Below are 27608 nucleotides of genomic sequence, written 5' to 3' on the forward strand. Positions count from 1 at the left end.
TGATTCAGAAACCAAAGATATACTCGAAACACGATCTGTAGACTCAGACACAGATCATGAATTTGATGAAGAGGAAAATAATGAAGCGCAGGAAACTGATGAACATTACTATTTTGGTGAGTAGAAAAGACAATAAATATGCTTTCAGATGTAATAATAACAATATCTAATAATGGTGTAATGTACTTATTTTTTATTTTAGGTAAGGATGGAACTAAATGTAGGAAAGTGCCTTGGAAAGCAACACAGACACAGCCTCATAATATACTAACCAAACTGCCTGGAGTAGCTGGAGACGCAAAGAAAATGGTAACTGAAATTGACTGCTGGAGCCTATTCATCAGTAATGATATCCTAGATCTAATTGTGGTCAACACTAACAGGCGTATAGCTGATCTAAAAGGAAACTTTGTTCGGGAGAGTGACTGCAAGGACACAGACGCAATCGAAATAAAAGCCTTTCTTGGCTTGTTTTACCTTGCTGGTGTGTTCCGTGGTGGGCGACAGAATGTTCACGACTTCTGGACAGCAGATGACCTTGGTCTGAATATTTTTAGAATGACCATGTCCGAAAAGCTTTTCCTGTTCCTAATAAGATGTGTTCGTTTTGACGATGGAGCTACAAGACAAGAACGGCGCAAGACAGACAAATTAGCAGCCGTGAGGGAAATGTTCACCGTGTGTTTGAATAACTGCAAGACACATTCTCCCTCGGTCAGAAAGTCACAGTTGATGAGCAGCTACCAGCATTTCGAGGCCGGTGTGGATTTCACCAGTTCATACCATCCAAACCATCTAAATATGGCATCAAAATTTTCTGTCTACGTGATGCCAAGCTTTATTATACTTACAACATGGAAATATATTGTGGATTACAACCAGAAGGACCCTTTCAGAATAACAACTCTGCCAAAGAAGTAGTTCTGATACTTGCCGAACCAATATATGGGACGGGTAGAAACATTACAGCAGATAACTGGTTCACTAGTTTGCAGTTAGTAAGAGAACTGCATAAAAGGAGACTGTCGTTTGTAGGCACAATTAGAAAAAACAAGAAGGAACTGCCATCGAATTTCGTAGCACCAAAAAGTAGACAGCAGTATGATAGCGTATTTGGCTACAGCAAGAATGAAACCCTTGTGTCGTATGTCCCGAAAATAGGGAAAACTGTAGTCCTCCTTTCGAATATGCATGTTTCGTCAAGTGAGGTTTCGGAAGGTTTAGAGAAAAAACCAGCAATTATTCTACACTATAACGACACCAAATCTGGAGTTGATGTAGTTGACAAACTCTGTGCAACCTACAATGTAGCTAGGTCAAGAAGAACATGGCCTATGGTGATTTTTTTCCACCTGCTGAACATTGCAGGCATCAACTCAAGAGTAATTTTCTTGGGCAACAAGAATAAATACTCAAATCGGCGCGAGTACCTCAAAACTTTGGCTCTGACTCTACTGCAAGATCATCTCAAAAGAAGAGCTCTTATTATGACTCTACCTGATGATATAAAGTCAATGCTAGTAAAGTACAAACCTAAAGGAAAAGAGCAAGAAAACGCTGAACAATCCTTGGAATCAGGAAACAAAAAAAGAAAATGGTGCCAGTCATGCTACAGGGAGACAAAAAAAGACTTGTCTCAGAAAGTATACATGTGAAAAATGCGGTACACATCTTTGTTTGCAAAAACACACAAAAATAATTTGTGAACAATGTCTTTCTGTAGAGGGCTATCAGTAAAAAGAGACATGCTTTGATTAGTTCAATAATTTATTTGTATCTATAATAAAATCAATTTTTAAAAGGATTTCGTGTACTTCTCCATTACAAAATGTCAAATATTTCTGTTAGTTTGAAAGTGTAATGAGCCTGATGTTCACTTCTGTATTTGTAAAATCTGTAACAATAAAGGTAACTGCAATTTAAAACAAAAGCAAAAGAGAAAGAACCTGTAAACAAACAAAAAACCACAAAAATCGTCGCATGTATCCACGAGATACATCGCGACTAGTGGTGTCATGAAAGTTGACGCACCTGCTGGAGGGTTAAAGCCATGGTTCTCATATGGATTACTTCCACTCTAACTTAAAATTGTGTAATAATGAGAAATGGACCTTCGTAGCTGATTATAGGATGTGAAAGGTCAAAGGAGGTCTGTCTGCGGACCAGTCTATTCGGAACTGCCCACCTGTAAAGCCCTTTGCAAGTCCTTCACCACAATGGAATGTGTGATCCGAAGTTGTTTCGAGATTGAATGGGAGAGGCAAGGTGCAGACAGCGAAGTACAGGGTGTCCAACTCAAAACTCCCTGATTGCAAAGACCCAGGGGGAAAAACCCACAGTAGATATGACAATGAAAAATGCACCACATTGTAGAGCATCTGAAAGAATTTATATTCCCACGTCAGAAGTGCCATGTATTGTCGCCAGAGTGCAGCATGGTCGCATGAAGTGAAAATGGCTATCACAAACATGTTCAATGACAATGTGCAGATTTTGCAAACCCAGAATCTGAACATTATGCTTGTTAACCCTTCCTGATAGACGAAAGGTTTCCTCATCTGAGAATAAACATCTTTCCAGAAAGCTGGTATCCATATAAATACGCTGCAGCATATCCACAGCAAACAGTTGTCAGCATGGTTTGTCATTCAGCGTCAGCTGTTGCAGAATTTTCACTCTGTAAGCACACATACAAAGACGCTGGTGAACTACACGATGCAATGTTGATCAAGGTACATCACATTGCCTAGATGCTCAACGAACTGACTTCTGAGAAATGTTTGTCTTATGTCCCCAAATGTCTCTTCTAAAACTCTGTAACGTGCACCGCCAGAATGTCTCAGAACACTTCCTGTTGCCAGAAACTTACTATACGATTCCTTAATTGTTTTCCTATCAGGTGGATCACATTCATACGCACGACGATAATTTAGTAATCGGCGATTTTGTTTCTGCAAACCACACTACTGCTTGCGTGCGCTGCTATGGAGTCGCCATTTTCACTCCACTCTGCGCTCAGGTGACGATACTTGGTACTTCTGACATGGGAATATAAATTCTTTGAGATGCTCTGCAATGTGGTGCATTTTTCATTGTTGTATATGCTGTGGTTTCTATCCCCTGGGTCCTTAAAATCAGCGAGCTTTGAGTGGGACACCCTGTACTGTTGAGGTCCGTGGGCTTCCATACTGAAACAGGTTTCGTGGAGCCATCACAGGGGACGAGACATATTACGCTGAAGTGGAAAGGGTCCACATGAAACAGGTTGAAGAAAAATTAGAAAGCGGTGTTTTGCCACAATCCTTATCACGAAAATATGATCAAAAAAAATCTTTATCTAATAAGAGAGTTACAAATTGGTGCCCACAGGGAGAATTCTGATAGATGACCCACAAAAAGGTTTGAGTGAGAGTGCCAGGCACATACCTTTAACTGAGCAGCACACTTGTGAGTACAAGATTCACTCACTACGGAAATATTTGTCAGTGGTAATACAGCTTGTCATATGTATAAGGTTGAAATAGTAGGCTTGGAATACCGATTTCTGGGCACTATGAAAACCTTCATGATGACAGACATCTTGTGAAAATTTATTGAAATATCTTCTTTGTTTCCTTGTTGCAAAGGTCTCAGAATTCTTGAAATCTTACTTCAAGTAACTCTTCACTAAACAACAGATATCATCAAGCAGTTCACCATTTGGTAATCTACAGGCTGACTATTCAGCAGCTGAGTTAATCATACAATGTAGTGGTCTAATATGCAGGTAGTGGGAATGATACCATTAAAACACTGGCAACTCACTTCTTTTGTCCAATTTTAATAACAACATTGTTAGAACAGAATGCTGATTAAATTTTGAAACGCACAACACGGCACAAAGTGCATGTATATATGACCACTCTGCAAATGAAGGTGATAATGAAAGCTTGTATGGTGGACAAAAGAAATATTTCAGATCAAAATGACAGAAAAAAAATTAATATTGGTGGTGGCCTGGAATTCAGTATTAGAAAACAAACAGGGGAAAGGGAATAAAAAGGGAGACTACTTGGTAGAATTTGACACACAACACAATTTAATCATTGCTAACACTTTATTCAGGAACGTGAAAAAATTAACATGCGATTGGGGCCTGGAGACACCAGAAGTGAGATTATGTACGGTAAAACAGAGATTCAGAAACCAAATTTCAATCTGCAAAACAATTCCAAAGGCAGGTGCGGAATCTGGGGGACCATAATTTATTGGTTATGACCTGCAGATTGAAACGGAAGAAATTGCAGAAAAGTAAGAAATCACAGAGATGCGGACTGTATAAACTGGAACACCCAGAAGTTGTATGTACTTTCAAAGGCAGCATTTGGAAACTATCGAATGAAAGAGGGAAAAAGAATACAACAAAAGACAAATGGGTAGCTTTGAGAGATGAACTAGTGAAGGCAGCAGATGACCAAATAGGCTAAAAGACAAGACCCAGCAGACATCTACATCTATATTCTGCAAACCGCTGTGAAGTGCATGACAGAGGGTACACTCCATTGTATCAGTTATTAGGGTTTCTTCTCATTCTATTCACATATTGAGTGCGGGGAAGGCTTATTGTTTAAATGTCTGTGTGTGTGACGTAATTAATCTTGTCCTCACAATTCCTATTTGAGCGATAAACAGTGGGTTGTTGTATATTCCTTGAGACATCATTCAAAGCTGGTTCTTGGAACTTTGTAGGTAGGCTTTGTCAGGATAGTTCACTTGTATCTTCAAGAATCTGCCTGTTCAGTTTCTTCAGCATCTCTGTGAAATTCTACACAAAGAAAATGAACTTGAAGGCAATAGTAAGGAAAGAGAAGATAAAATGAGACTGGAGACGAGAATTTGTCAGAACATTCGCATCCTTTAATAGAAACATAGAATCTGGAGTAGACGACACTCCATCAGAATAATTGAAAAATGTGAATATTATAGAACCATCAGTTTGATAAGTCAGGGCTGCAAAATACTGATAAATTATTTACAGAAAAATGAAAACATTGATAGAAGATCAGGGAAGAACAGTTTCGGTCCAGAGAAATATGAGACCATGTGAGTTAGCAGTGACCACATGACTTATCTTACAAAACAGACACAAATAAAGCCAAACCTATATAAAATTTGAAGACTTACATAAGTTTACAAATAAGTTGACTGGAATAAAACGTTTGAAATCCTGAAGATAATAGGGGAAAAAATACTGTGTGCAAAGGGTTATTTACATTTGCTGTGATGAGAGTGAAGGACATGAGAGGGAAGGGGTGAGACAGTGTTGTAGCCTATACCCGATGTTATTCAGTCTGTGCACTGAGCGAGAATAAAAGAAATCAAGGGTACATTTGGAAAGAGAATTAAAGTTTAAGGAGAAGAAATAAAAACTATGAGGTTTGTAGATGGCACTGTTAATTCTACCTGAACAGCAAGGAACTTGGAGGAATAGTTGAATAGCATGGATAAAGTCTTGAATTGAGTCTATAACATGAATATCAACAAAAGTAAAACAAGAATAATGGAATGTAGCTGAAATGGATAAAGTCTTGAATTGAGGCTCTAAGATGAATATCAACTAAAGTAAAACATGGATAATGGAATTTAGTCGAATTAAATCAAGTGATGCTTGAGGGAAAAGGATTAGGAAATGAAACATTAAAGCTTGTAAATAAGGTCTGTTATTAGGCAGTAAAATAACTCATGAACCACTATGTGGAAAAGACATATAATGCGCACTTGAAATAGCGAGAAAAGTATTTATTGAAAAAGAGGAATTTATTAACATCACTATTAACCATAAAATTTTAAAACTGTCCTTCGATGGATGGAAAATTGAAAATTCTGCATATGGGAAAGCACAACACACATTAACTGATGAACTCTGATGAACACCTAACAGATCATCTCTTGAGTAGATGTCAGTCTGACGGGTGAAATGATGCGTCTGCAGGTCATTAAAAGGGTTTTGGAGGGAACAAATCATATCCGCACTTAAAAGTCCAAGTTTTGTATGCTGCTCATGGCTTCTTGAAATTGTGCTCAACAGTAGGCATGCATAAAGGATTCTTGTGGGCAAATCAGAACTCATTACATACAACAGTGATGATGGCAATAGCAAATATAGTCGCTTGCAGAAACAATGACTGCATGCTAAAATTCAGTTGAACACAGAGATTGCTGTAAGTGGCCCCTATCCAGCCCAGAAAACACAAAGCGACAGAGTTTTTGGATGAAAATTGGCAAGCAGTCTTAGAATTCCCATTCATGAAGAACGGAACACTATTATGCTGGGTAGTGCCATACACTTTTTCTAACTTGAAAAATACAAGAATTAAATGGTGTCCAAGTAGAAAAGTTTCTCTAATAGCAGTTTGCAAGCACAACACGTGGTCGGTCATAGTTCGTAACATGAGGAAATTTCACTGCAGCCAAGAAGAGAGATCTCGTAATTCAAGACACCACATCAGACAGTAAATGATCTTTTCAAGTAGGGTTAATTACACTTTGGTCACTAAGACTGTCCTCCAAATGTTTACAATATCTGGGTCTTTATTTGGCAAGAAGGCATCACTGTCAGTATACTGAAGCCACTATTATTTGAATTCCTCTTCTTGCCAAGATGAAGACAATACAAGTGAAGTTTCCACTGCAAAGATGTTTCAACATCCAATTATGGATTTGGTCAGGCCCCATAGACATGTCATCGGACTGTGCTATTGCACTCTGGCCTTCGCATTCGCTGAAGGGGGCACTGTATGTTTCCATAGGATGCGAAGTGAAGGTTATGGTCGGCAGACTACGCTGTGTGACACTAGATTAAGAATGCCAATAGGTAGTTACTTAATACCGATACACTGCCAGGGGGTTCAGCTATAGTGTCAGGATCATTGACAGTACCACCAGTGCTGGAGATCTTGGAAAACACATTGTCAAGGGTAACAAACTTGTACCAAGATTGTTATGGATACAACAACAGATTTCACACCCGGGTAAGAAATTTTTGGAATTGAGCACAGAGCCACAGCATTTTAGTATGGAGCAGAATTCATCTTCATCACAACATATACATGTCTATATGGGAAAATGCACCATTACTTATGAGATCTGAGGATGCAAGAGTGTAGACACATTCTGCTTCTCTGATACTTCGTTTAGTGCTCTTGTTATAATTTTCACATCATCCATCTCCACTCCCAATACTTGCAAAAATAAAAAAATCTCAATAGTTTCAGGCAGAATTTATCTGAAAAACACATGGCTACGCTGTAATAAATAACATGCTAAAAGTCTGTCAACTGCAATATGATGTATGTATATCATGATCTCAATTACCAACAGAAAACTGTTTTAATTTTCACTAGTGATAGCTACATGTGTGTGTCCAATACAAGTCACCTGAAAATGTTCAACGGAAACATTCTGTGTTAGCAAAAATTATCTTCTTACCAGCAGCTGTGGCGCTAATTTACATATAACTCTATGTATCAACAACAGCAGCAGCACAAGAGAGAACATGGAAAAATTATTTTTGTGAAGTTCAGTGATAAATCACAACTATCAAGAAATATACCACCAAACACACTTAACAATCCCCTATAACTCTGGGAGGTGTAGTATGGTTCCCTGAGGACAGAGAGATGTCAACAGTTAGTCAAAAGGATTAGGTTAATATTTTATATTTTGCTGCTTAAATAAGCAATGGCTTTGACATAAATCCCAATACAAGCTAATTGTATGTATCCCTCACTCTATAGACGTTTAGGAACTCAAGTATCTCTTGTCAGTAGCAATACATTTTCCTGTATAATACGTCAACCCTGAAGCTTAAGATACATAGCAATGAGTTCATTTTGTTCATTCACTGTGTACAGTTAAAAGGTGAACAATAACTTTATAATTCAGAGAGTTATGTAAAAGTACTCACTGTGACTGGTGGTAATGCTGCCTGTATCACTGCACGTGCTGGAAGCTGGTGAGGGAGGTGGTGGCATATCCAACCTATCAGCTGTTTCCTTGTGGCTGTTGCTTTTACTGGAACTAGGAGCTGGCAATGTTCCAGACGAGCTCTGTGCATCGCGACGTTGCTGATCAGGTGCAGTTATATTTAGCAGCTTGAAACGGCATACATCAGTCAAATTCCATGCAGCATTCAGCAGCTGGCCCACTTTTGGAACCCCACCCGATATAGTGAAACCTGTTAAAGAAAAACTTATGTTCCTGAGTTCTGGTCATGCTACATCTGACTGAAAACAAACACACACACTCTTCAAGCTCACATGCATATACAAACAAATGTGGAGCACATTAGAATGGGATGGGGGAGAACCTTAAATACAGTAAATTTTGTTATTGATTAGATTTTTTCCCTGTACACACACACACACACACACACACACACACACACACACACACACACACACACACACACTTTTAATTATCTCACAAATATGACCAATTGCCTAGAAGCCATATATTGGAATTCACGATGTACAAAATGATGTTCAATGACAAGCTCTCGCAACTTTCCCGAATTGATCAAATCTAAATTGCAATTACGTAACAAGACCAGGAAACACCTTCACATCATCTTCAGTCACTGCACATCTCAGAATAGAGCAGAACTGTTCATATCAATCACAATCAATCACAAGGGACTGATCAACTGAATATTCTTGAAGTTCAACACATTGGTCTTTAGAATCTTTGCATAAAAAAAAAATCAAGTATCAAATTTTACCTAAAGTGATCTAAAGCCACATGTCACAGATGTACATGCACACACACATACGACATGAAATATTAGGGCTTGACTTAAGGCAAAAATAAAACAAGAATAATATGTCCCTAACAAACAACAGTTATCTCTTACACAATGTTCTCAGCCAATTCAGAAACATGAGCAAACTGGACTCAGGATTTTCACAGTTTCTCTATATCCACCAGTATGTCATTTTAAAGGGAGGGCAGCATTTGTGTGTTACACAGAATGGCTCACTGGCTCACCACAGTGGCTTGTTTTCTGAAGGAGATAGCTGTGTGTCACGTAGTGGTGATCTTTCTTTAACTCTGTCAATGTCACACAACCTAAGTTTTGTGAGGCTGGACTATTGTTACAATTTGCTTGGACCCAGATAGTGTATGTGGTTTATTGGTGGTTAGGTGGGATTATCTCACTAGCACACTCCTTCCAGTTACCTCCAACACTATTGTAGGAGGCAATTAGGAAGTCAGCAGCCGGCTAGGAGAAATGAAGTAAGTAGAGCTAGTCAGCGCATGTGCTGCTACCGACTAGTGTCAACCGATCACATAACTTTGGTACTGCCATAGGAAAAAACAGTAGCACGGCTCATTTGTTTTAAAGAAAAAAGTGAACGGAGTTTCACACTGGGTGTTCTGGTACACTTTACATTCCACTTGACTCAAGAGATTAAATGTCTGGGGTTTAATTCCCAGTCAGGCTTAGGATTTCTTCTGACACATATATTTTTGACACCTCTGGCGATGATTTCAAGATATTGTATATGTATGCCCATGAATCAAAAACTTCTGAAAATAACAGAAAGAAGTCAGTTCAATCCATGTATTTAAACTTCCTGTGCTTCATGTCCAACTGGAGCAAGTCACAGGCTCTGAATGAAACTTGTCACAAATAATCTATTTTTCATATCAGAAGCTCAGTTAATGGATTCAATACTAGAAATAATAAATCTACACAAAAAATATGTTTAAGATCTTTTATTTACTTCACTTTCTCAAATATTCAATTAGGAACTGCATAAGGAAAATTAACACATCTATGGAACAAAATGAGTATCTACGTATCTTTCTATCCATCCAATTAAAATGGTGTGAAACCTCAGCGTCCTGACAATCTGTACTCTGATTACCACTGAATCTGCAATCCACTATGAACTAAATATTGAACTTCTGAAAACATTGCAGCAGGTATTTATCTTTTTTTCAATTACAGACTATTCATAGAATGTCCCCATGAAACAAACTCTTTCAAATGATGGTTACACTAAAAATTGGAGGCGTTTCATTTGAGAAATGGGACTTCAAAATGGAATAAAATTTTGAAGCGATTTTTTTCTTTCTTTTTGAAACCTCTTTGGCTTAAAATATATCCAATAAGGAACTCAAATTTATTGTAAAACATTACACAAGGAGTGAACTGATGATCCTAATGAATGTTTTACCAATGGGTTAAAGCTATAAAACCCGATAAAAATAAATGCAAAATGTTTATTACAAATTGAGTTATCAAGGAAACTGTGAAAATCAACATTTTTGCAACACTGAATTGTAACTTAATTATGGCATTAGTGAAGTAGTTCCTTATCCAAGTGCCTGGTTTTCTTGTTGCCTGTATGCATACTTCACACAATACATTGCATGAAATTAAAATTCATATTTTTTTAGGAACAAAAATTAAAATCTAGCCTAACTTTACTGCTTGATTACTGTATCTAACCCCTTATAAGACATTACCAGGGTGGATCCTCTGACGAGGACATAGACAATTTCCTCCGCCATCACTTTCTGTCTGAACTCTGATCCATCTCTGACAACTCACTGTTGGAGAGGACATTATGCCTATATCTTCCCTTCCTTATTCTACTATTGTAGTTCATTAATTTATTCAAGCTTCAGTTCTGCATGTAAAATATTTTCTACCTTATTATTAGATGAGACAGAGTCCAATTCTGACACTATCTGTCTACTCAGCATATTATCTGAAATCCATTTGTGTTCAATTGCCAAAGTATTAGCAGTTTACAGTCAAAACAACGGTACAGTACATTACATTCAGAATAATAAAAGGTCCAAAATAAAAACAAACCTATAGCTCCTGGCTGATACATTGGGCTATTCTTCATGCAAACTTGGCTCCCACACACTATTTCTGCCGATGCTGTGGATGGTCTACGCTTCCGAGTTTTTGCTCTGTGTTTCTCCCACAAGCGTTTTCGTTGTCCAAATGGAAGAACACCCCTAGGAAAAAAAAAAAAAAAAAAAAAAAAAAAGAGCAAAAGTCAGACACTGATAGTCTCAATAGCAAAATTTTTTATCTAATATACCTCTTAAGCATTTCTCCATGAATTGGAGGTGGGAGGGAGGGGGGGGAGGGAGAGGGAGAGGAGACAGGGGATGGCAAAAAAGAGACGGGGGATGCTGACAAAAATGTATCACTGAGAATTTAGCTCAAATTCCAATCAATTCAATATATATTATAAAAGTAAGTGTATAGTGCATGTGGCCCTAAAACTCAGAAAAGCGTCCCAGTACGATCAAGGGTTACATGATGCGGTAGCCCTCTACGCCCATTCATGAAGAAGGTTCCCATTTTTATGTGAAATGTGTACAGCGACGAACTCTCCCATATTGAACACATTTTTTTTCATGATCTTCTGCTCATTGGGCAGTTTTCACCTGTTTTTAGCTATTTTTACACATGTACAAATATTTTCTAAGTATTTAAATTCTGAATGCATGGTAGAAGTCATTGAAACATTGCACAGCAGACAAAACTGATTGTATATCGACATTACGTCTATTATTTTAGAAAATGGTCAAGCGACACTTGGGTGATTAGACATGACTGTTTCAGTGCCAGTGCTTACTGTGAATCATTGTTCCAAGATTTTATGATGGGCAGCAACCAAAAAAGAAAACATGAAGTATATGTGTACATATCTTATAAAGTTAGAAACTTTATATTCCTGGACTGGACCACGGTCAAATGCTTATAAAGTAAACAGTTCAATATGCAAATGTCAGTTTAGCATCGCACATGGCAGCAAGCATGACTGTGTACAGCACATCAATATTTCAGGTAATAAGTATTACTATGTATTATAAAAAAATATATCTTACTGTTGAACATGTTCTAATTGGTAATTTTCTGAGTTAACTTCTTGTATTTGCTTGCAGATCATGAATGCAAAGCAAATGATCTCACTACTCCATCCAAGATAACTACTTTCTTCAATTCTCCTAAACTTGGACAAAGATCTAACAAATGATGATGTGAAAACCATTGCTCGTGAACTTTCATTAGTCTACCACACAGTAAAACACAATCTAAGCTGTAAAAGCCAGGACTGTGCAATAAAACTTTCAAAAAACATGTTCAGTGAATCTAATGTGTCAAAGAAAATACAGAGTGACACGGAAAAATGGGAACATTTTTACAATCCAATAAAACTGGAAGTGATGAAGGAAACAAATTGCCTTCATAGTAATTGAAACCTTGCAACTTTGCCATTTACTAAACATTGATGGCATTTATCATTTTTTTAAAAAAATTACATCTGTATGAACACATTCGTGAAATCTGCTGTTGAGATTCCTCCAATGACCTCTGCAGCATCTCAGCTGGGATACTGTGAATTGCATCCCGAATTCTCTGTTTTAACTCATCCAGGGTTCTTGATCAAGTTGTGTAGACTTTGCTCTTGAGGTAACCCCACAAGCAAAAATGACAAATGGATAAATCTATTGATCTAGGGAGCCAGGGAATGTTACTGAATCATGAGATCACACGCTTGCCGAACAATTCTCGCACATCTGCCATTGATTGCCGTGCAGTGTGCGATGTTGATTCGTCCTGTTGAAACCAGGCTGCCTGAATGTTTGGAAAGCTGTTCAATGCACGTGTAATGAAAGCTCATAACATCTCTACACAACAATCAGTTCATTTGCGAAAAAATAGGGTTCGATAATCCCATGTGATGAAACACCACACCATACTGTCACTTTACTAGCATGTAAAGGGCACTCATGAACATCATTACGATATGTGTTTGCCCAGCAATGGTAGTTCTGTTTATTCACATAACCTGTGAGAGGGGAACGTGCCGAATCTGACATCCACAACCTGTTTGGAAATTCATCGTCATTGTTTATTTTTTGTTGCACCATCTGTAGTTTGTATAGATGAAATTTTAAATCGAGATAAACAATTCTTCAAACACTCTCCTGGGACATTCCAACCACAGCTGCTTGCTTACAATTTGAACGCTGTGGGCTCTGTAAGACAGACTCACATACAACATCAATGTTCACTAGAGAACACATTCCTGTTGGTTTCTTCTTGAGGGCAGATCCAGTCTCTTCAAATTATGAATCCAACATTTTATCGCGTTTCGACAGAACAGCATCATGATGTCCTAAATTATAAAAACGTCGAAACTTCCTCTGCGCCGCTACCAATCTTTGTTTTTATAAAACATTTTTATGGCTAACACATGCAGTTGTCCACTCCACTGATCCACGATTACTGAAATGGCGGACTGTTTACTCACTAAATGTATGAACCCGCAGTGCTGGCACCTGTCCATGGCTGCCACTGCTCATTTCAAACATTCCCATTATTCTGCATCACCCTCTATCTTGTGGGTGAACTAAAATTGAAATGATCATAATGAACATATTGGCCCCATGTCATGTGAACAATTTCTTGGAAGTTTTAAATGACACCATAAAATGTAGCTTGTTCTTTTCTTTAGCAACAGATGCCTCCAATCACCTAAACAGGGAAATGTTTCTAGTTGTAATACAACATTCTGACTTCTTTAGTGGAACTGAAAACAAACTGTTGTATTTCTTAGAACAGGCAGATGAAACTGCAATAGGTTGTTAAAAAAATTCATTGAAGTCAAATAATAACTTGAATGTCGGTAATAAATCATCATACTGTGCTGATAGTGGCAACATAAATTATGGCAAGCACCCTTCAATCGTGAAACTATTAAATAATGAGAATGAAAAGATCCACAACGTCAGTTGTTTTAACGATGTGCTTCATAATGCCATGAAAAATGCATGAGACTGTTTACAATATGTAGAAGTTGACGTATCAGATCTGCGGATAACATGGCGATCCTCGCAGATAATCAAGTGATGCTGATTCAATGCTAAATGAAGCCTGTGCAGCATATGGTATGAAAATTAATAAAAAGAAACCACAAGCATTGTAATAGGCCTAAAGAAAACAAAAGTGAAAATTAAGATCGGGGTCAGAAATCATAGAACAGGTAAGAGCATTCAAGTATCTGGGAAGTTGGATTAAAGAAGACATGGATTGCCAACAAGATATCGAAGTGAGAATGGCTCTGGCGAAAGAGGCATTTCAAAAGCAGAGAAGACTCTTAACTAGTTGTTTAAACAAGGAATTAAGGAAGCAACCGGTTAAGTGCTTAATATGAGGCATGGCCTTGTATGGAGCAGAAACATGGACTTTGAGAAAACAGGATGAGAAGAGAATTGAAGCTTGTGAAATGTGGATATGGCGTAGAATGGAGAAGATCAGCTGGACTGATAAAGTCAGGTATGAAGTACTGAGGAGAGTTGGAGAAGAATGGAGGATGCTGCTGACGTTGAAGAACAGGAAACTAAACTGGACAGGCCACAATCTAAGAAGAGATTGCCTTCTAGTAGAGGCAACTGAAGGTTTCATTCCGGGAATGAGAGGGAAGGGCAGAAGGAGGTTCCAGATGCTGGATGTCAGCAGGCCACAAGGAGGGTACCAAAGAATGACGAGGAACGCAGAAGACAGAGAAGAATGGAGGGGTTTGCAGTCAATACCTGCTGTAAGGCAGACACAACCCATTGTTGATGATGATGATGACCCATTGTTGATGATGATGATGATGAAGTGTTAGTATTGAAAATATATAGTAAGTATGGTGCTACAGAAGAATGCTGAAGATTAGATGGGTAGATCACATAACTAATGAGGAAGTATTGAATATAATTGGAGAGAAGAGAAATTTGTGGCACAACTTGACTAGAAGAAGGGCTCGGTTGGTAGGACATGTTCTGAGGCAGAAGGATGTAGGTTGCAGTAGGTACTGGGAGAAGCAGCAGCTTGCACAGGATAGAGTAGCATGGAGAGCTGCATCAAACCAGTCTCAGGACTGAAGACCACAACAAAAACAACAACAACAACAACATAACTTTCTGTTCTGCCAAACAAAGTGAAACATTAAACTCATTTTTTGAATTTTTTTATGCTGAATGGACTGAAATCCTGTGGCATGTAAATACTAAAAGGTTATATCAATACTAGATGGTTATCTCTCACACTTGCTGTTGACAGGCTTTTAAAAAATTGGGAACCTATAAAAAGCTACTTTAAAAGCACAGATGATTCAGACTGTCCTAAAGTTTTGAAAAAGTATTTTTGCAACGAAAATACAGAAGTACATACAATTGTTCAGGCTGATATTAGTTTCTTTGTGAATACTGGAAATGTTTCCATTCAAAAAGAGAAGTACTTGGAAAAATCTGATCTTAGTATTATGGAATCTCATGAAGCTGTACAGTTGATGAAGTTAACAGAAGAAGGAAGATATATTTTAGGCAGTAGTACTCATAAATTGTTAGTCATCATTCTTGATTCAAATTTGAAATCTACGAGTGATAACAACTTCATTGAATTTTTATTTAGTTAACAAATTTGATGATAGTGGGATTAAACTCTATCAACTATGTCTAACAATTAATATTCAATGAAATGCATGTGTCAGGCTGGATTGTGTAAATGAAAATGAATTATATGAGGATTTTTGTAGTTCTAACAATGCTGTCTCTTTAGAGAATAGCGTTAGCCAGAAATGGATAAAGGTTTTAACAACTTTGAAATCAAATAATGTGAATTTTGAAAACTTGGGTAAGCTGGTAGATTATGTTACAAACATACCAGAAAGTAATGCTCACACTGAGAGAGTTATTTTCTCTTGTGAATAACAAGTAGAAGATGTAAGGAACAAAAGTAGTAACATCTGCCAATTTTGCAACGTGAAAAAATTCAGTACAGAAACACCAGGATTCTATTGCATGAATGGAAAAATTTGATTACCACCACTGGAAGTACCTCCAAAGGAATTTTTACATTACATGACTGGGAAAACTCCAGAATCAAAACACTTTTCTCAAAATATAAAAGTGAACAATGCCTCTTCCCAAACGACTTCCTTCATTATCACTTTGATCAACACAAATGAGGTGAAAAATACTATGTTTTATTCATCAGAAGGACAAACCTATCACAACATGGGATCATTACTATCACTATTCAATTAAGACCATAAATTTCTGCAAGCATATTTAATCAGAAATGAAGAAACAGAAACTGATCAACAATGCACAAATATCAGTGGAGTGAGACGAGTGGTAGTCCGGAAATGTACAGAGGATCCCAGACGAATAAAATCAACTGATTCACATATTCAAACCAGCATCAGACAGAACGATTTCTAATGACTATAAATTTATAATCTGAGTAACAAAAGACACCTGGAGAAACATCACTTTAATGCACCTCAGATAGACAAAGTTGCCATCGTAATTGGGACAATGAAAACAAGTCGTGACATAACTGTACAATGGAGAAGAGGAGAACTACAACGCATTGCAGAGACACACTGTACATATGGTGCCCTCCAATACCCATTAATATTTCAGCACAGAGAGGATGGATATTTTTTTACGTGAAACAAATCCAACCTGAAAAGGTGTAGAAACAAGCAAAAAAATCACTTCCAAGAAGTTCTATGCTTACCGCTAAATGATCAGAGACAATGAAACATTCAATCAATCACATTCTGAACACTCACCATTTATTCCGACAATTCCTGATAGATGTGTATTCAAAAACAAAAGTGGAATGGATGCTTTAGATAAGACTGAATCAGAAGAAACTACGCACAGAAGAATACGTCCATGTTTGAGACGCAATAATAAATGACGGAAACATTGATAACATTAGAACAGTGGTAATCTTACACTCAACATACATAGGGAGCACATGCACGAATACACTCAAGATGCCATGATGACCTACATCCAAAAATATAAACGATCTGACCTCTTCATAAAATTCACATACAACTCGTCGCAGACAGAAATCAAAGAACAGCTAAGATATGGACGAGCCCTCATGCACGGACACAAACATAATAGACAGCACTTTCCAACAAAAACAAATGAGCTTTACTGAAGTCATCACAAAATACCACAATCTTGGAACCATTAGATGCTAGATGTACACAATCAAATGGCAAACAGGATGACTGCATCACTCACACAATCTCGTATGGCTACACGATATCGAAAAAATCATCCAAGCTGTGTTTCCCAATCCACAAGATGATATGGAACTCTATGACATGGTAGCAAAAAACATGATTCATAGACAATGCGGGTCATTAAACCTCAATTCAGCAGAATATATAAAACATACTTGGACGACACACAAACTGTAATTGATGGTTATTCAAAATACAGAAGACAATCACCCAAAAATGGTGGCTTCACAGCAAAATACGAATACGAGGCAGTGACAAACTGGAAACAGATAATCAGTGGATAGTAACATACAACACACTACTTTCCAAAATGTTCCAAGCACACACAAGTGTAGAATACTGCAATTCAGTCAAATCCATCAAATATGTCTAAGTATGTGAACGTATGCAGTGAAATGGCAATATTTGAAACAGCCAAAGACAGTGAACGACAAAACAGAAATGATGAGATCCTCATGTACCACATGGGAAGCTAGATAAAAACTAACTAAGCGGTGTGGCGGATTTTCGGTTTTCCCATACATGAATGCGAACCAACTGCGCAACATCTAGCAGTACATTTGGAAAATGGACAAAAGGAGTTTACTTCGCAAATGAGACTGCAAGAAAAAGACACTGGCAGAAAAATTGCAAGCGAACCACCTCAGAGTATGACATCAATAACTTTTTACCAACTGTGCCAAATGGATCCATTACTGTATGTCGAAATTTCTACCTACCATACGTGAAACACAGCAACAAAAATTTTTGAACAAAGAAAACAAGGAATTCCAGTAGAATATCAAACAGGAATCATGAAAACTGGCGCACTAGGCCGAATATACACCGTACATCCACACAATGCCAAATGTTTCTATCTCCAGATGTTGCTACACGAAATATGGGGTACAACATGTTCCGCAAATCTCCAGACTGTTGAAGGTTATCTACGTCAGACGTACAGAGGGGGTACAACATGTTCCGCAAATCTCCAGACTGTTGAAGGTTATCTACGTCAGACGTACAGAGAAGCGTGCCAATGCTTAGTATTACTGGAAAAGAACAACCACCAGGAATTAACACTACAAGAAGCCTCACTCAAAGTGTCAGCTAAACAAACAAGAGACTTATTCGTCATAACTCTAACCACATGCAACCCACCAAATCTAAAACAGCTCTGGGTCTCCTCCAAAGAGAGTATGAGTGATGACATACTGTACCAAATCTGACAAGCTCATCCCGAGCTGACCATCAAATTCAACAATGACATTTCCAATGAAACACTTATTTGGTTATAATAGAGGGAAACATTCCACGTAGGAAAAATATATCTAAAAACAAAGATGATGTGACTTACCAAATGAAAGTGCTGGCAGGTCGACAGACACACAAACAAACACAAACATACACACAGAATTCAAGCTTTCGCAACAAACTGTTGCCTCATCAGGAAAGAGGGAAGGAGAGGGAAAGACACTGTTGCCTCATCAGGAAAGAGGGGAGGAGAGGGAAAGACGACGTCTTTCCCTCTCCTTCCCTCTTTCCTGATGAGGCAACAGTTTGTTGCGAAAGCTTGAATTCTGTGTGTATGTTTGTGTTTGTTTGTGTGTCTGTCGACCTGCCAGCACTTTCATTTGGTAAGTCACATCATCTTTGTTTTTAGATATATGAAACACTTATTTGCCTAGACGATGAAAGTTTAGCAATAAACAACCAGGTCTTAGTACAACTTGGGGTGTAAGCATCACAAAAGAATGCTATCAGTGTGGTAAACTTCAAAAATACAACAGAAAAAAGCTACATCAACGAACTACTTCAATACATTGCCCACAACAAACCACTCCTCAATGACAATCAAAAGAAAATTTACAACGTTATCAGAGGCCAAATCAACTACGACACTGGCAGAATTATTAAATGGATGCACAAGGTGGCACCAGGAAAATGTTTCAAATAAATCTATTGCTGGTGGAAATTCGTGCTAAACAACACTTGCACTGGCATCATCCGGTACTGCAGCCACAATTGTGGAAAGACAGCAAACTGCCCATTCCACCTACAACTACTGCTGAATAATAACCGAAGAAAATCTCAAGAACAACTGGACAGAGTGAACTTCTAAAGCACGCTCAAATTATCTTCTAGGAAAAATGCACAATGACACACAAAAAAATCACTCGAAGTCATGGACAGAACATAACAAGACTTGTGAGGAAACACTGAAGTTATGGGAGGAACTATGCTCACATTCTCAGGAGATTTTTGACAAACACTTCCAGTTATTCCCATGTCGACACAAGCAGACAAGATCAATGCATGCTTGAAAAAAATCACATCTCTGACCACAAATACAAATACTGCGATTAACAATAGTGTGAGAACTGAACTATCGAAAGATTAAAAAACAGCACATTTTGCTTGACAACTTTTACAAATACGCGAAGGTCATATCCTACTGACCAGACTACCAAGCGCGTTAAATTCAACAGTGATTTCTGCAATATAGAGACTGCTGAAAACAAACCCATCGACCAAATTTATTCAAACATTGTTCAAACTACACCAATCCAGACTGGCTACTTGAAAGGGCAATTTTAGCAACTATAAATAATATTGTTGATAATATCAACATTAATATTCAAAAGAAAATTCCCAATAAAGAGATAATATGCAAATCAATCGACACAATGGTAAATGTTGAAGAAAGTATGGACTTCCCCACAGAATTTCTAAAATCCCATTACACTGCTTTCGACTTAAAATTGGATCTCCGACCATACTATCTGGAAATCTCAACTCGCCAAAACTATGTAATGGAAAAAGGATGATCCGTCAAACAGCTGTCTAATAACGTCATTGAAACCAAACTTATAACTGGAAAGTACAACAGAAACACGCTATTTGTCCCCAGAACACCACTTATCTCTACTGAACTGCCATTCCCATTTAGAAGACTGCAATTTCCGATCAAATCCGCCCACAGTTTTACAATTAACAAAGTGCAAGGACAAACGTTAACTACACTTTAACCCCACCCCCTTCCTTCCCCTCTTTCCTCATGTGAATATCACTGACCCATTAATATTAATGATTCAAGTGTTTTATCTTGCCAGAGAGCTAACAAGTAAAAATATCAATAAAATAAGAGAGCACCACCAGCCAGTGCGGCAGATTTTACCCACGTGAAACATTCTTATCAGCAATAAGAAGTATTTGCTTACATTTTAACTAACTGTTAATAATTGTGAGATTCTGAAGATACTGTACTATATGCATAATGTAAATTTGTACTCAACACACTGTGGGCTTAGAGCATATGTAAGCGGTGTCTGCCCCCAAAATACACTCGTCTTGCAGAGAAAGCAGCATATAAAACGTGTTTCTGGTGTTCCTATAGCTGAAGTGATATGTAGAGGTAACACTCCATTTATGTAGTCTAAATTGAAATCTTATTACTACAAACTGCAAAATACAACATTAACATGACACTGTACACAGAACTGATATACATTCAGTAAAACTGGCAATGGACTGAGGGGGGAGTGAAAGAAGTGAGTAATAGCCAACTTCCACTGGTTCCATCAGACAGGCTGGATTATACTATACATAGAAACCACAATAAAAATAAACAAATTGCATATTCAAGTGCATACTGCATATAAAAAGACAATTATTTTGTTCGCCTGATGGCAACTTTTTGTGTTTTAATCTAATTTTTGCTAAATATGGCACCAACAACATTACTTGAAAGTACACATTGACGATTAACATTTGTGAAATAGTGCTATTTGTAAAGATATTAAACATGATCCTCAATTTTGTTTGTGACCTTTAAAACCTTTGTTATCTTCAAAAGATGTAACTGATAAAATGTAAACTAGATTGCTACATGCTATATTAAATGATGATTGTAAAACTGATTTTTAACTAATGAAAATATTACTGAACAAAAAAGTACAAACCACCAATAGAGTGCTCCGCTCTCAAGCCTTGCCACTGTATACAAAGTACATGTATGTAGAGAGATTATTCTGTCAACAGAAAATTCTGAGAAGCTTTGAGCAGGATGTTCCAGACGTACAGCTGCATGTACTAACAATTCGTCTAACCACGTTGCTACTTTTCCACTCTCTGTGGCAACAGAACATCTAATTACAGCACTTGAAATGTGAGTAACCCGTTCTGATAGTAGCCCCAATCCTAAAGTCTTCGGGTGATGCACACTCATGTTCTGGAACAAAATTTGCATTTGACTAATTAATGAATAACAAAGAAAATTTTGGTTTGTTTCAGTAGTCGTTCGCAAACACCATTAGCAAAAAAATCCTTGTAAAGGAAGCTTATTTCTATGAATGTGCCTGCTTTAACCTGACTTCTTACAAAATAAAATATTATAGGGCTCAAAACAATAGCTGTCATTTGTCCCAATAACAGTTTTGTCACAAAGAATTTGACTGGTGGCCTTAGTTGTACAATAGAAGCTGAATTCAAAAATCAAATTAATTTTTTCCTAATTATGAACAGTTTGTGACAAAACAGAACTTCTCAACGATTCCTTTTGTTCCAAACTCATTATCCAGGTAACAAATCAGAACTTATATCTGCTATTAAGTCTCATCAACACAAGAAACATAAATGAGACAGATCTCTACTGCCAATCTACCTAACATGTAGCTCAAATAAATAGAGCACTGCTTCTTCTTATGCTACTTAAACAGCATAGATAGGGAAAACAACAGTGTGTGTGTGTGTGTCTCAATGGCTGCCACGAAAGAACTGCCTGGACAGAAGAATGCGGTGAACACTCTTCTTGTTGAGCCCAATATGCGTAACTATCTCCACTGTACATTAAATTTGGTCTTGCGAAAACCACAGACAAACGTCACATGGGTGCATGTACTTGCAATATAAGCTCCCAAGGAGCAACAAATAAATATTTGCTAGATCACAAATTAGAGAAGTACTTGGCTATTACTATTTCCTCCAGAAGTCTTGTATTACATGTTGTCAGAACATTTGTGCACTGTACAGGAGAGTCATAGACTTCTCTTGCAGATGTTTACAACATTCCACGTTAATGCGGCAGTAGTGGAACAGTCTATTTGAACTGTCTCTTAGCACTGTACTGAACATCGACAACAAAAGATTATTCTATATTTTTATGCACAATGTGTCATTGAATACAGCCTTAAAAATAAGTAAATGGTCTAGCATGAGTTGACACAGGTTCTGGACCATACTTCAAACTACTGAGACTCATTTATGAAATAGGCTGTGGAAATTAGAAAACTCTAGTAGAGATAAAGGCTAAGCACTCAGTTATTCATGGTAGTGGGCACATAATAATGAGAGCTGCACAGGACTACATTCCATATAATAATAAACAGTGATGAAAAAACAGATATAGCTGATCTTTCAACAACAATGTAATATCTGGTTGCAGTGGGTACCAGTTTATCACTTACATGTGTGTGATTCAGTTACTTCTTTGATATTAAATGGCTTTCATAATTAAGTTAATGGTGAATGTTTTAAAAATCTCAGACTTTTACATGGAATTAATGCACCAAGAACATTTACTGCAACTTTCTACATTTGTTGAGTAATGTTGAGAAAAAATTGTGTAGCTGTCTTTCAAAAGTACTTACACGAAGATTTTTGGCAACCGTTAAGTGATAAGATCATCATCATAATATTGTACACAAAGTAATGTGATACTGTCACTCAAACCACATATCTTGGCCGACGATATGGATATCTTTCACGGTGGCCTCAGCACTGTTAGTTACAAATAGAATTAGACTATTAATTAAGAATAATAGCTTACAACATCCGAGTCTCAACCAGATTAACAGGTTTCACATCCTATTATTCTTCAACACACTAAGCACAGGCCATAAAGTACACTAAAATCAGGATAACATTTCTAAAATCTGTGATAATGAAACAAATATATTTACAATATGAAAGCTAAAATATCTTGAAATTTATTTTCAGACCACTAAAAACATAATTATGTCAGTAAAAGTAAAAAATTCTGCTATGAAATTGCTGATAAATCCAAATTTAAATACTGGGCCATTCATGGCAATTGATCTTATTTCGGAAAAAGTTCCCACATGACCATCAGTATAGCAATGTTTTACAAGTAATTTATGTGGTTACAGAAATCATTTCAAATTTTGATATTTTTAAGATTTAACATGAAGTATTCATGCATTCATCAACAAATAAACATTCATATTTTAAAAAAAGAATATTTTTGACATATTGTGTGCTAAAACTAAAAAATTATAGGTGTTGCTAACATAGGCAATCTAGAGTGCTCGATTCACGGCGATATTTGAGAAGAGTGAAGTTTCTGTTCCCATTGTAATAACAGGTCTTCATGAAGACAGTCTTCCAAAAAATACTGATTCATTTGTACAATGACAGCAGACGTTTGTGTCACTCAAAATTATTTCTAAAATCTGTGATAATGAAACAAATATATTTACAATATGAAAGCTAAAATATCTTGAAATTTATTTTCAGACCACTAAAAACATAATTATGTCAGTAAAAGTAAAAAATTCTGCTATGAAATTGCTGATAAATCCAAATTTAAATACTGGGCCATTCATGGCAATTGATCTTATTTCGGAAAAAGTTCCCACATGACCATCATGGAATTTACTGAAATCTTGTGTGAACATTCACACATGTTCCCAATGAATATTGGTAAACTTTTACTTCGAACAATTTAATACTTGCACAGATACAGTGATTTGTTTGACCCCATAGTGCAGATGTCAACAGTTACCCCTTGAGTTTTTGTCAACTTTGAGACATAATATCTCCAGTAATATTTTCTTAAAAGAAACAGAATTAGCCCAGCTTTTTAAACTTTTTGTGTTCTCTTACGCGAAATATCCTGAGCAATTTGAGTATGGATAATCTGAAGCAAAATCGATCAAAAAAAAAAAAAAACAGATGCTGAAAGGAGTGAAGTTTAGCTTTTTATATCTGCAGACATAATTGACACATTCGGTGACACAAGCAAGGGTATCGCACACACACAACCACAATCTCTGGCAGCTCTGATCAGAATGCAGATGTCACGTAGAATGGAAGCAGCAATCTGGAGGGGCCAGGGAAGAAGAAGGGATAACAGTTGCGTGGGGGGGGGGGGGGGGGGGGGGAGGGACATTTGTCTGGTGGAGTGTGAAGGGACTATAGTGCTGATAGGTGCAGTGTGAAGAAGCTGTGGAGCAGAGAGGTGAGGAGGGGGAAGAGGGAGCGAAAAAGGAGAGGGGTGAGGAAAGACGGTCAGATGCATTGGCAGAGAGCAGTACACAAAGAGGATGGGAGACAAGAACGGGGGGAGGTGACAGGTTAGAAGGGGTGGAAACCAATGGGTGGAGGGTGTGGGGACAGTGTGTTACTACAGGTTGAGCCCCAGATAATTTTGGGAGTAGAGAATGTGTTTTTAGGATAGCTCTAAAACTGCACAGTTCAGAAAAGTTGGTGGTGGAGGGGAAGAACCAGATGGCTCAGCTAGTGAAGCAGCCATGGAAATCAAGCATATTATGTTCAGCTGCATGTTGTGCCACAGGGTGATCTATTTTGTTCTTGATCATGGTTCGGCAGTGGGCATTCATTCTGGTGTAGCAATGCAAGGGGTACCAAATTTATCATAAAAGTCCGTAAATTACTCAACTGATAGTATTTTTCAGTACAGGTATTTCATTTATTCCAAGCAAGCATCAATTCGTGACATCATCGTCCAGACACGAGTTGACAGTAATCTGAATCCGTTTTAGCAGACTATTAGTTTCTTTCACAGGATAAAATTTTATTGATTATGAAATACAAGTTCTTGAAGTTTATTTAGAATAGGAAATGTTTGGTTAGTAATTGCATGCTATACTTTATCTGTTTAATATAAAGGTGTTTTGATTTTTGTATGCATTTAAAAAGTGTGAATTTATGTGCAGCTTTTACTCTTAGGCGAGTTACCACTTTGTGCTATACCACTTTGTGCTATAAGTACGCTTGTACAGTTCGCTGACCTGTGCGGTGAATTTCATTTAGTGATTTTGAGTCGAAATAGAGACAAATCCAGTTTCATTTAGACTTTACGTGAGATAGACATCAAGTTATTACGAAAAGACGTCTAGCCCATCAGGGAAAATTGAAACCCGCATGCTCAATTTGAAACACGTTACATGCTAGCGCGTGATTGAGGTTTCCACTAAGTTGCGTATAATAATTGCAAACATGCTTGGATTTAATGCGCAAAGCTTGAAATTACTTTTCAAGACAAATACTGATTTTTGATAAAAACAACCGAAAATGTATTCAAAATATCAAGGTCCTGTTTTAATTAGGACACATATCACCTTGCTGATCACGTTGCTTAGCAATACGGTAATGCAAATAATTTCATTCATCAGAACAATTTGCGACGTAATAAGTCCCATTACACATACAAACAGTTACACGGAAATTGATGATCAAATGAGAATATAAGAGTGTTCTTTCCCAGAAATGCTAATAAACCAGTGGTTTCAAAAGTTAAATTACCAACTGTTGTGTAACTTCATTGGTATTGCCTTTCACTGACAAACACTATTCTTATTGATAAATGAACATTAACTGCAAGTAGATTTTGAGTATTCATGAACACTACCAAGCAGCAGTTCACCTCACGACCAGTAATAAATGCCAATACAACTGAATGGGAATCACTTCATTAAAACAGAGCAATCAGCTTCCAATTCTAGGATAAACTGTACCAGGTGGAATTATTACAATCTTGTGGGAGTGTAATAAGGTTTATCTGAACACTTCTATCACACATCATTATTTCACATTAACTGGGCAGATTATTAGTTGAAACGAATTCACCCACAACAGATTGTCCTACGCCACTACCAAACTTTTATCGTGACTCTTCACAAGAGATTTCAAGAAGCCGGGATCAAGAAACAAGAAAAGAAGAGACATTGGTAAACTGGGATAACTTGTTGGTAGCCATACCAACAAAAAAAGCTGTGCAATGATTGCAGGAGAACTAGTATATGACATGGCTGCTTTCACAGTTGGCCCAGGCTCTGTTGGGGTAGGATAAGCCAGTGACAGGACTGGAATAGCAAGTGCTAAGTGGTTGGATTGGGCAGGTCTTGTGGCGAATGGAACACCACTTTCTGAGGGGTAGGATGTCAATAATTTCATGGCATGATGATAGGTAATAAAAGCCCTGGCAAAGGATATGGTTCAATTGTTACAGTCCGGGATGGTACTGGGTGATGAAGGGGGCATTCCTTTGTGGGATGGTTCTGGGATGTGGTGGGAGGATCTGGGGTGTGATGAGAAACAGCACAAGAGATCTGTTTGCAGTCTAGGTCTGGGGTATAGTGCCTGTCTGTGGAGGTCTTGGTGAGACATTTAGCATACTGGGCATGGGTGTTCTTGTCACTGCGGATCCACTGCCCCGGATGGTCAGGCTGTAAGGGAGGGACTTTCTTGTGTGGAAGGGATGACAGCTGTCGAAGTACACATACTGTTGACAGATAGTGAGTTTAATGTGGGCAGAAGTGTGGATGGAGTCATCACAGAGGAGGATGGTCAACATCCAGGAAGATAGCACACTGGGTTGAGGAGAACCAGATGAACCAGATGGGAGGGAAGGTGCTGAGGTTGTAACATGAAGATATCATCAATAGACCTGAAATAGACTAAGGGTTTGGCGTTTTGGGAAGCTTGGAAGGGCTCTTCTACATGGCCCACAAACAGATTGGCATAGGAGGGTGGCATGTGGCAGTCCATAGCTGTACTGCAGATTTCTTGGTATACTTTCCCTTCAAAGGAGAAACAGTTGTGAGTTAGGATAAAGTTAGTAAATTGTATGAGGAATGAGGTGGTAGGTGGACACAGGGATGTTGACGTATCGGGAGCTGACATCAACAGTGAGTAGTAGGGATCCAGGAGGTACAGGGGTGGGAATGGTGGAGAGTCAGTATGAAGGAAGTGGTCAGTATGAAGGAGGTGGTCAGTATCTATGACGAGAGAGGCTAGATCAGGGGCAACTGGTTAGAGGTTTTGGTCAATGGGACCAGCATTCTTTCAGCAGGAACACAATAACCAGCCACAATGGGGCATCCAGGACTGTTGGGTTTGTGGATTTTGGGGGAGCATGCAAAAGGTGGATGCGCAGAGTATTTCTCCTCAACCCACCTCACCTCACAACCTATTTACGCTTCAGCTGTCAGCAGTCTAGTCCCTGCACACTCCGCCAGACAGCATACCGTTGTCCCTTTCCTTTCCGCAGCCCCTCCAGATTGCTGCTTACGTTCTACATGACAGCTGCATTCTAGTCCAAGTTACTGGAGATGGATGTCATGTGTGCCTGAGTTGTGCTTGCTTGTGTGACTGAATGTGTGTGCAATTCTTTTTCTGTCAAAGGCAGTGGCCGAAAGCTGATGTGTTAGTGTCTTAGTTGTGCCTGTCTGCAACTTAACATGTCATCTTTAG

General features: G+C 38.0%; 1 protein-coding gene across 1 annotated transcript in view; it reads right to left on the reverse strand.

Moving 5' to 3' along the window:
• The window catches only part of LOC126237499 (E3 ubiquitin-protein ligase UBR5), a 370559-nt gene that overhangs the window by 293715 nt on the left and 49236 nt on the right, over positions 1–27608 (reverse strand). Inside the window, exons 7-9 of the mRNA XM_049947657.1 lie at positions 21056–21324; positions 10865–11016; positions 7946–8215 (exon numbers count right to left, since the gene is read on the reverse strand). Coding sequence (XP_049803614.1) covers positions 7946–8215; positions 10865–11016; positions 21056–21324 — 691 coding nt within the window. The remainder of the gene's footprint in view (positions 1–7945; positions 8216–10864; positions 11017–21055; positions 21325–27608) is intronic.

Source organism: Schistocerca nitens, chromosome 2 (assembly GCF_023898315.1).
Source record: "Schistocerca nitens isolate TAMUIC-IGC-003100 chromosome 2, iqSchNite1.1, whole genome shotgun sequence".
In the NCBI taxonomy this organism is placed as follows: domain Eukaryota; kingdom Metazoa; phylum Arthropoda; class Insecta; order Orthoptera; family Acrididae; genus Schistocerca; species Schistocerca nitens.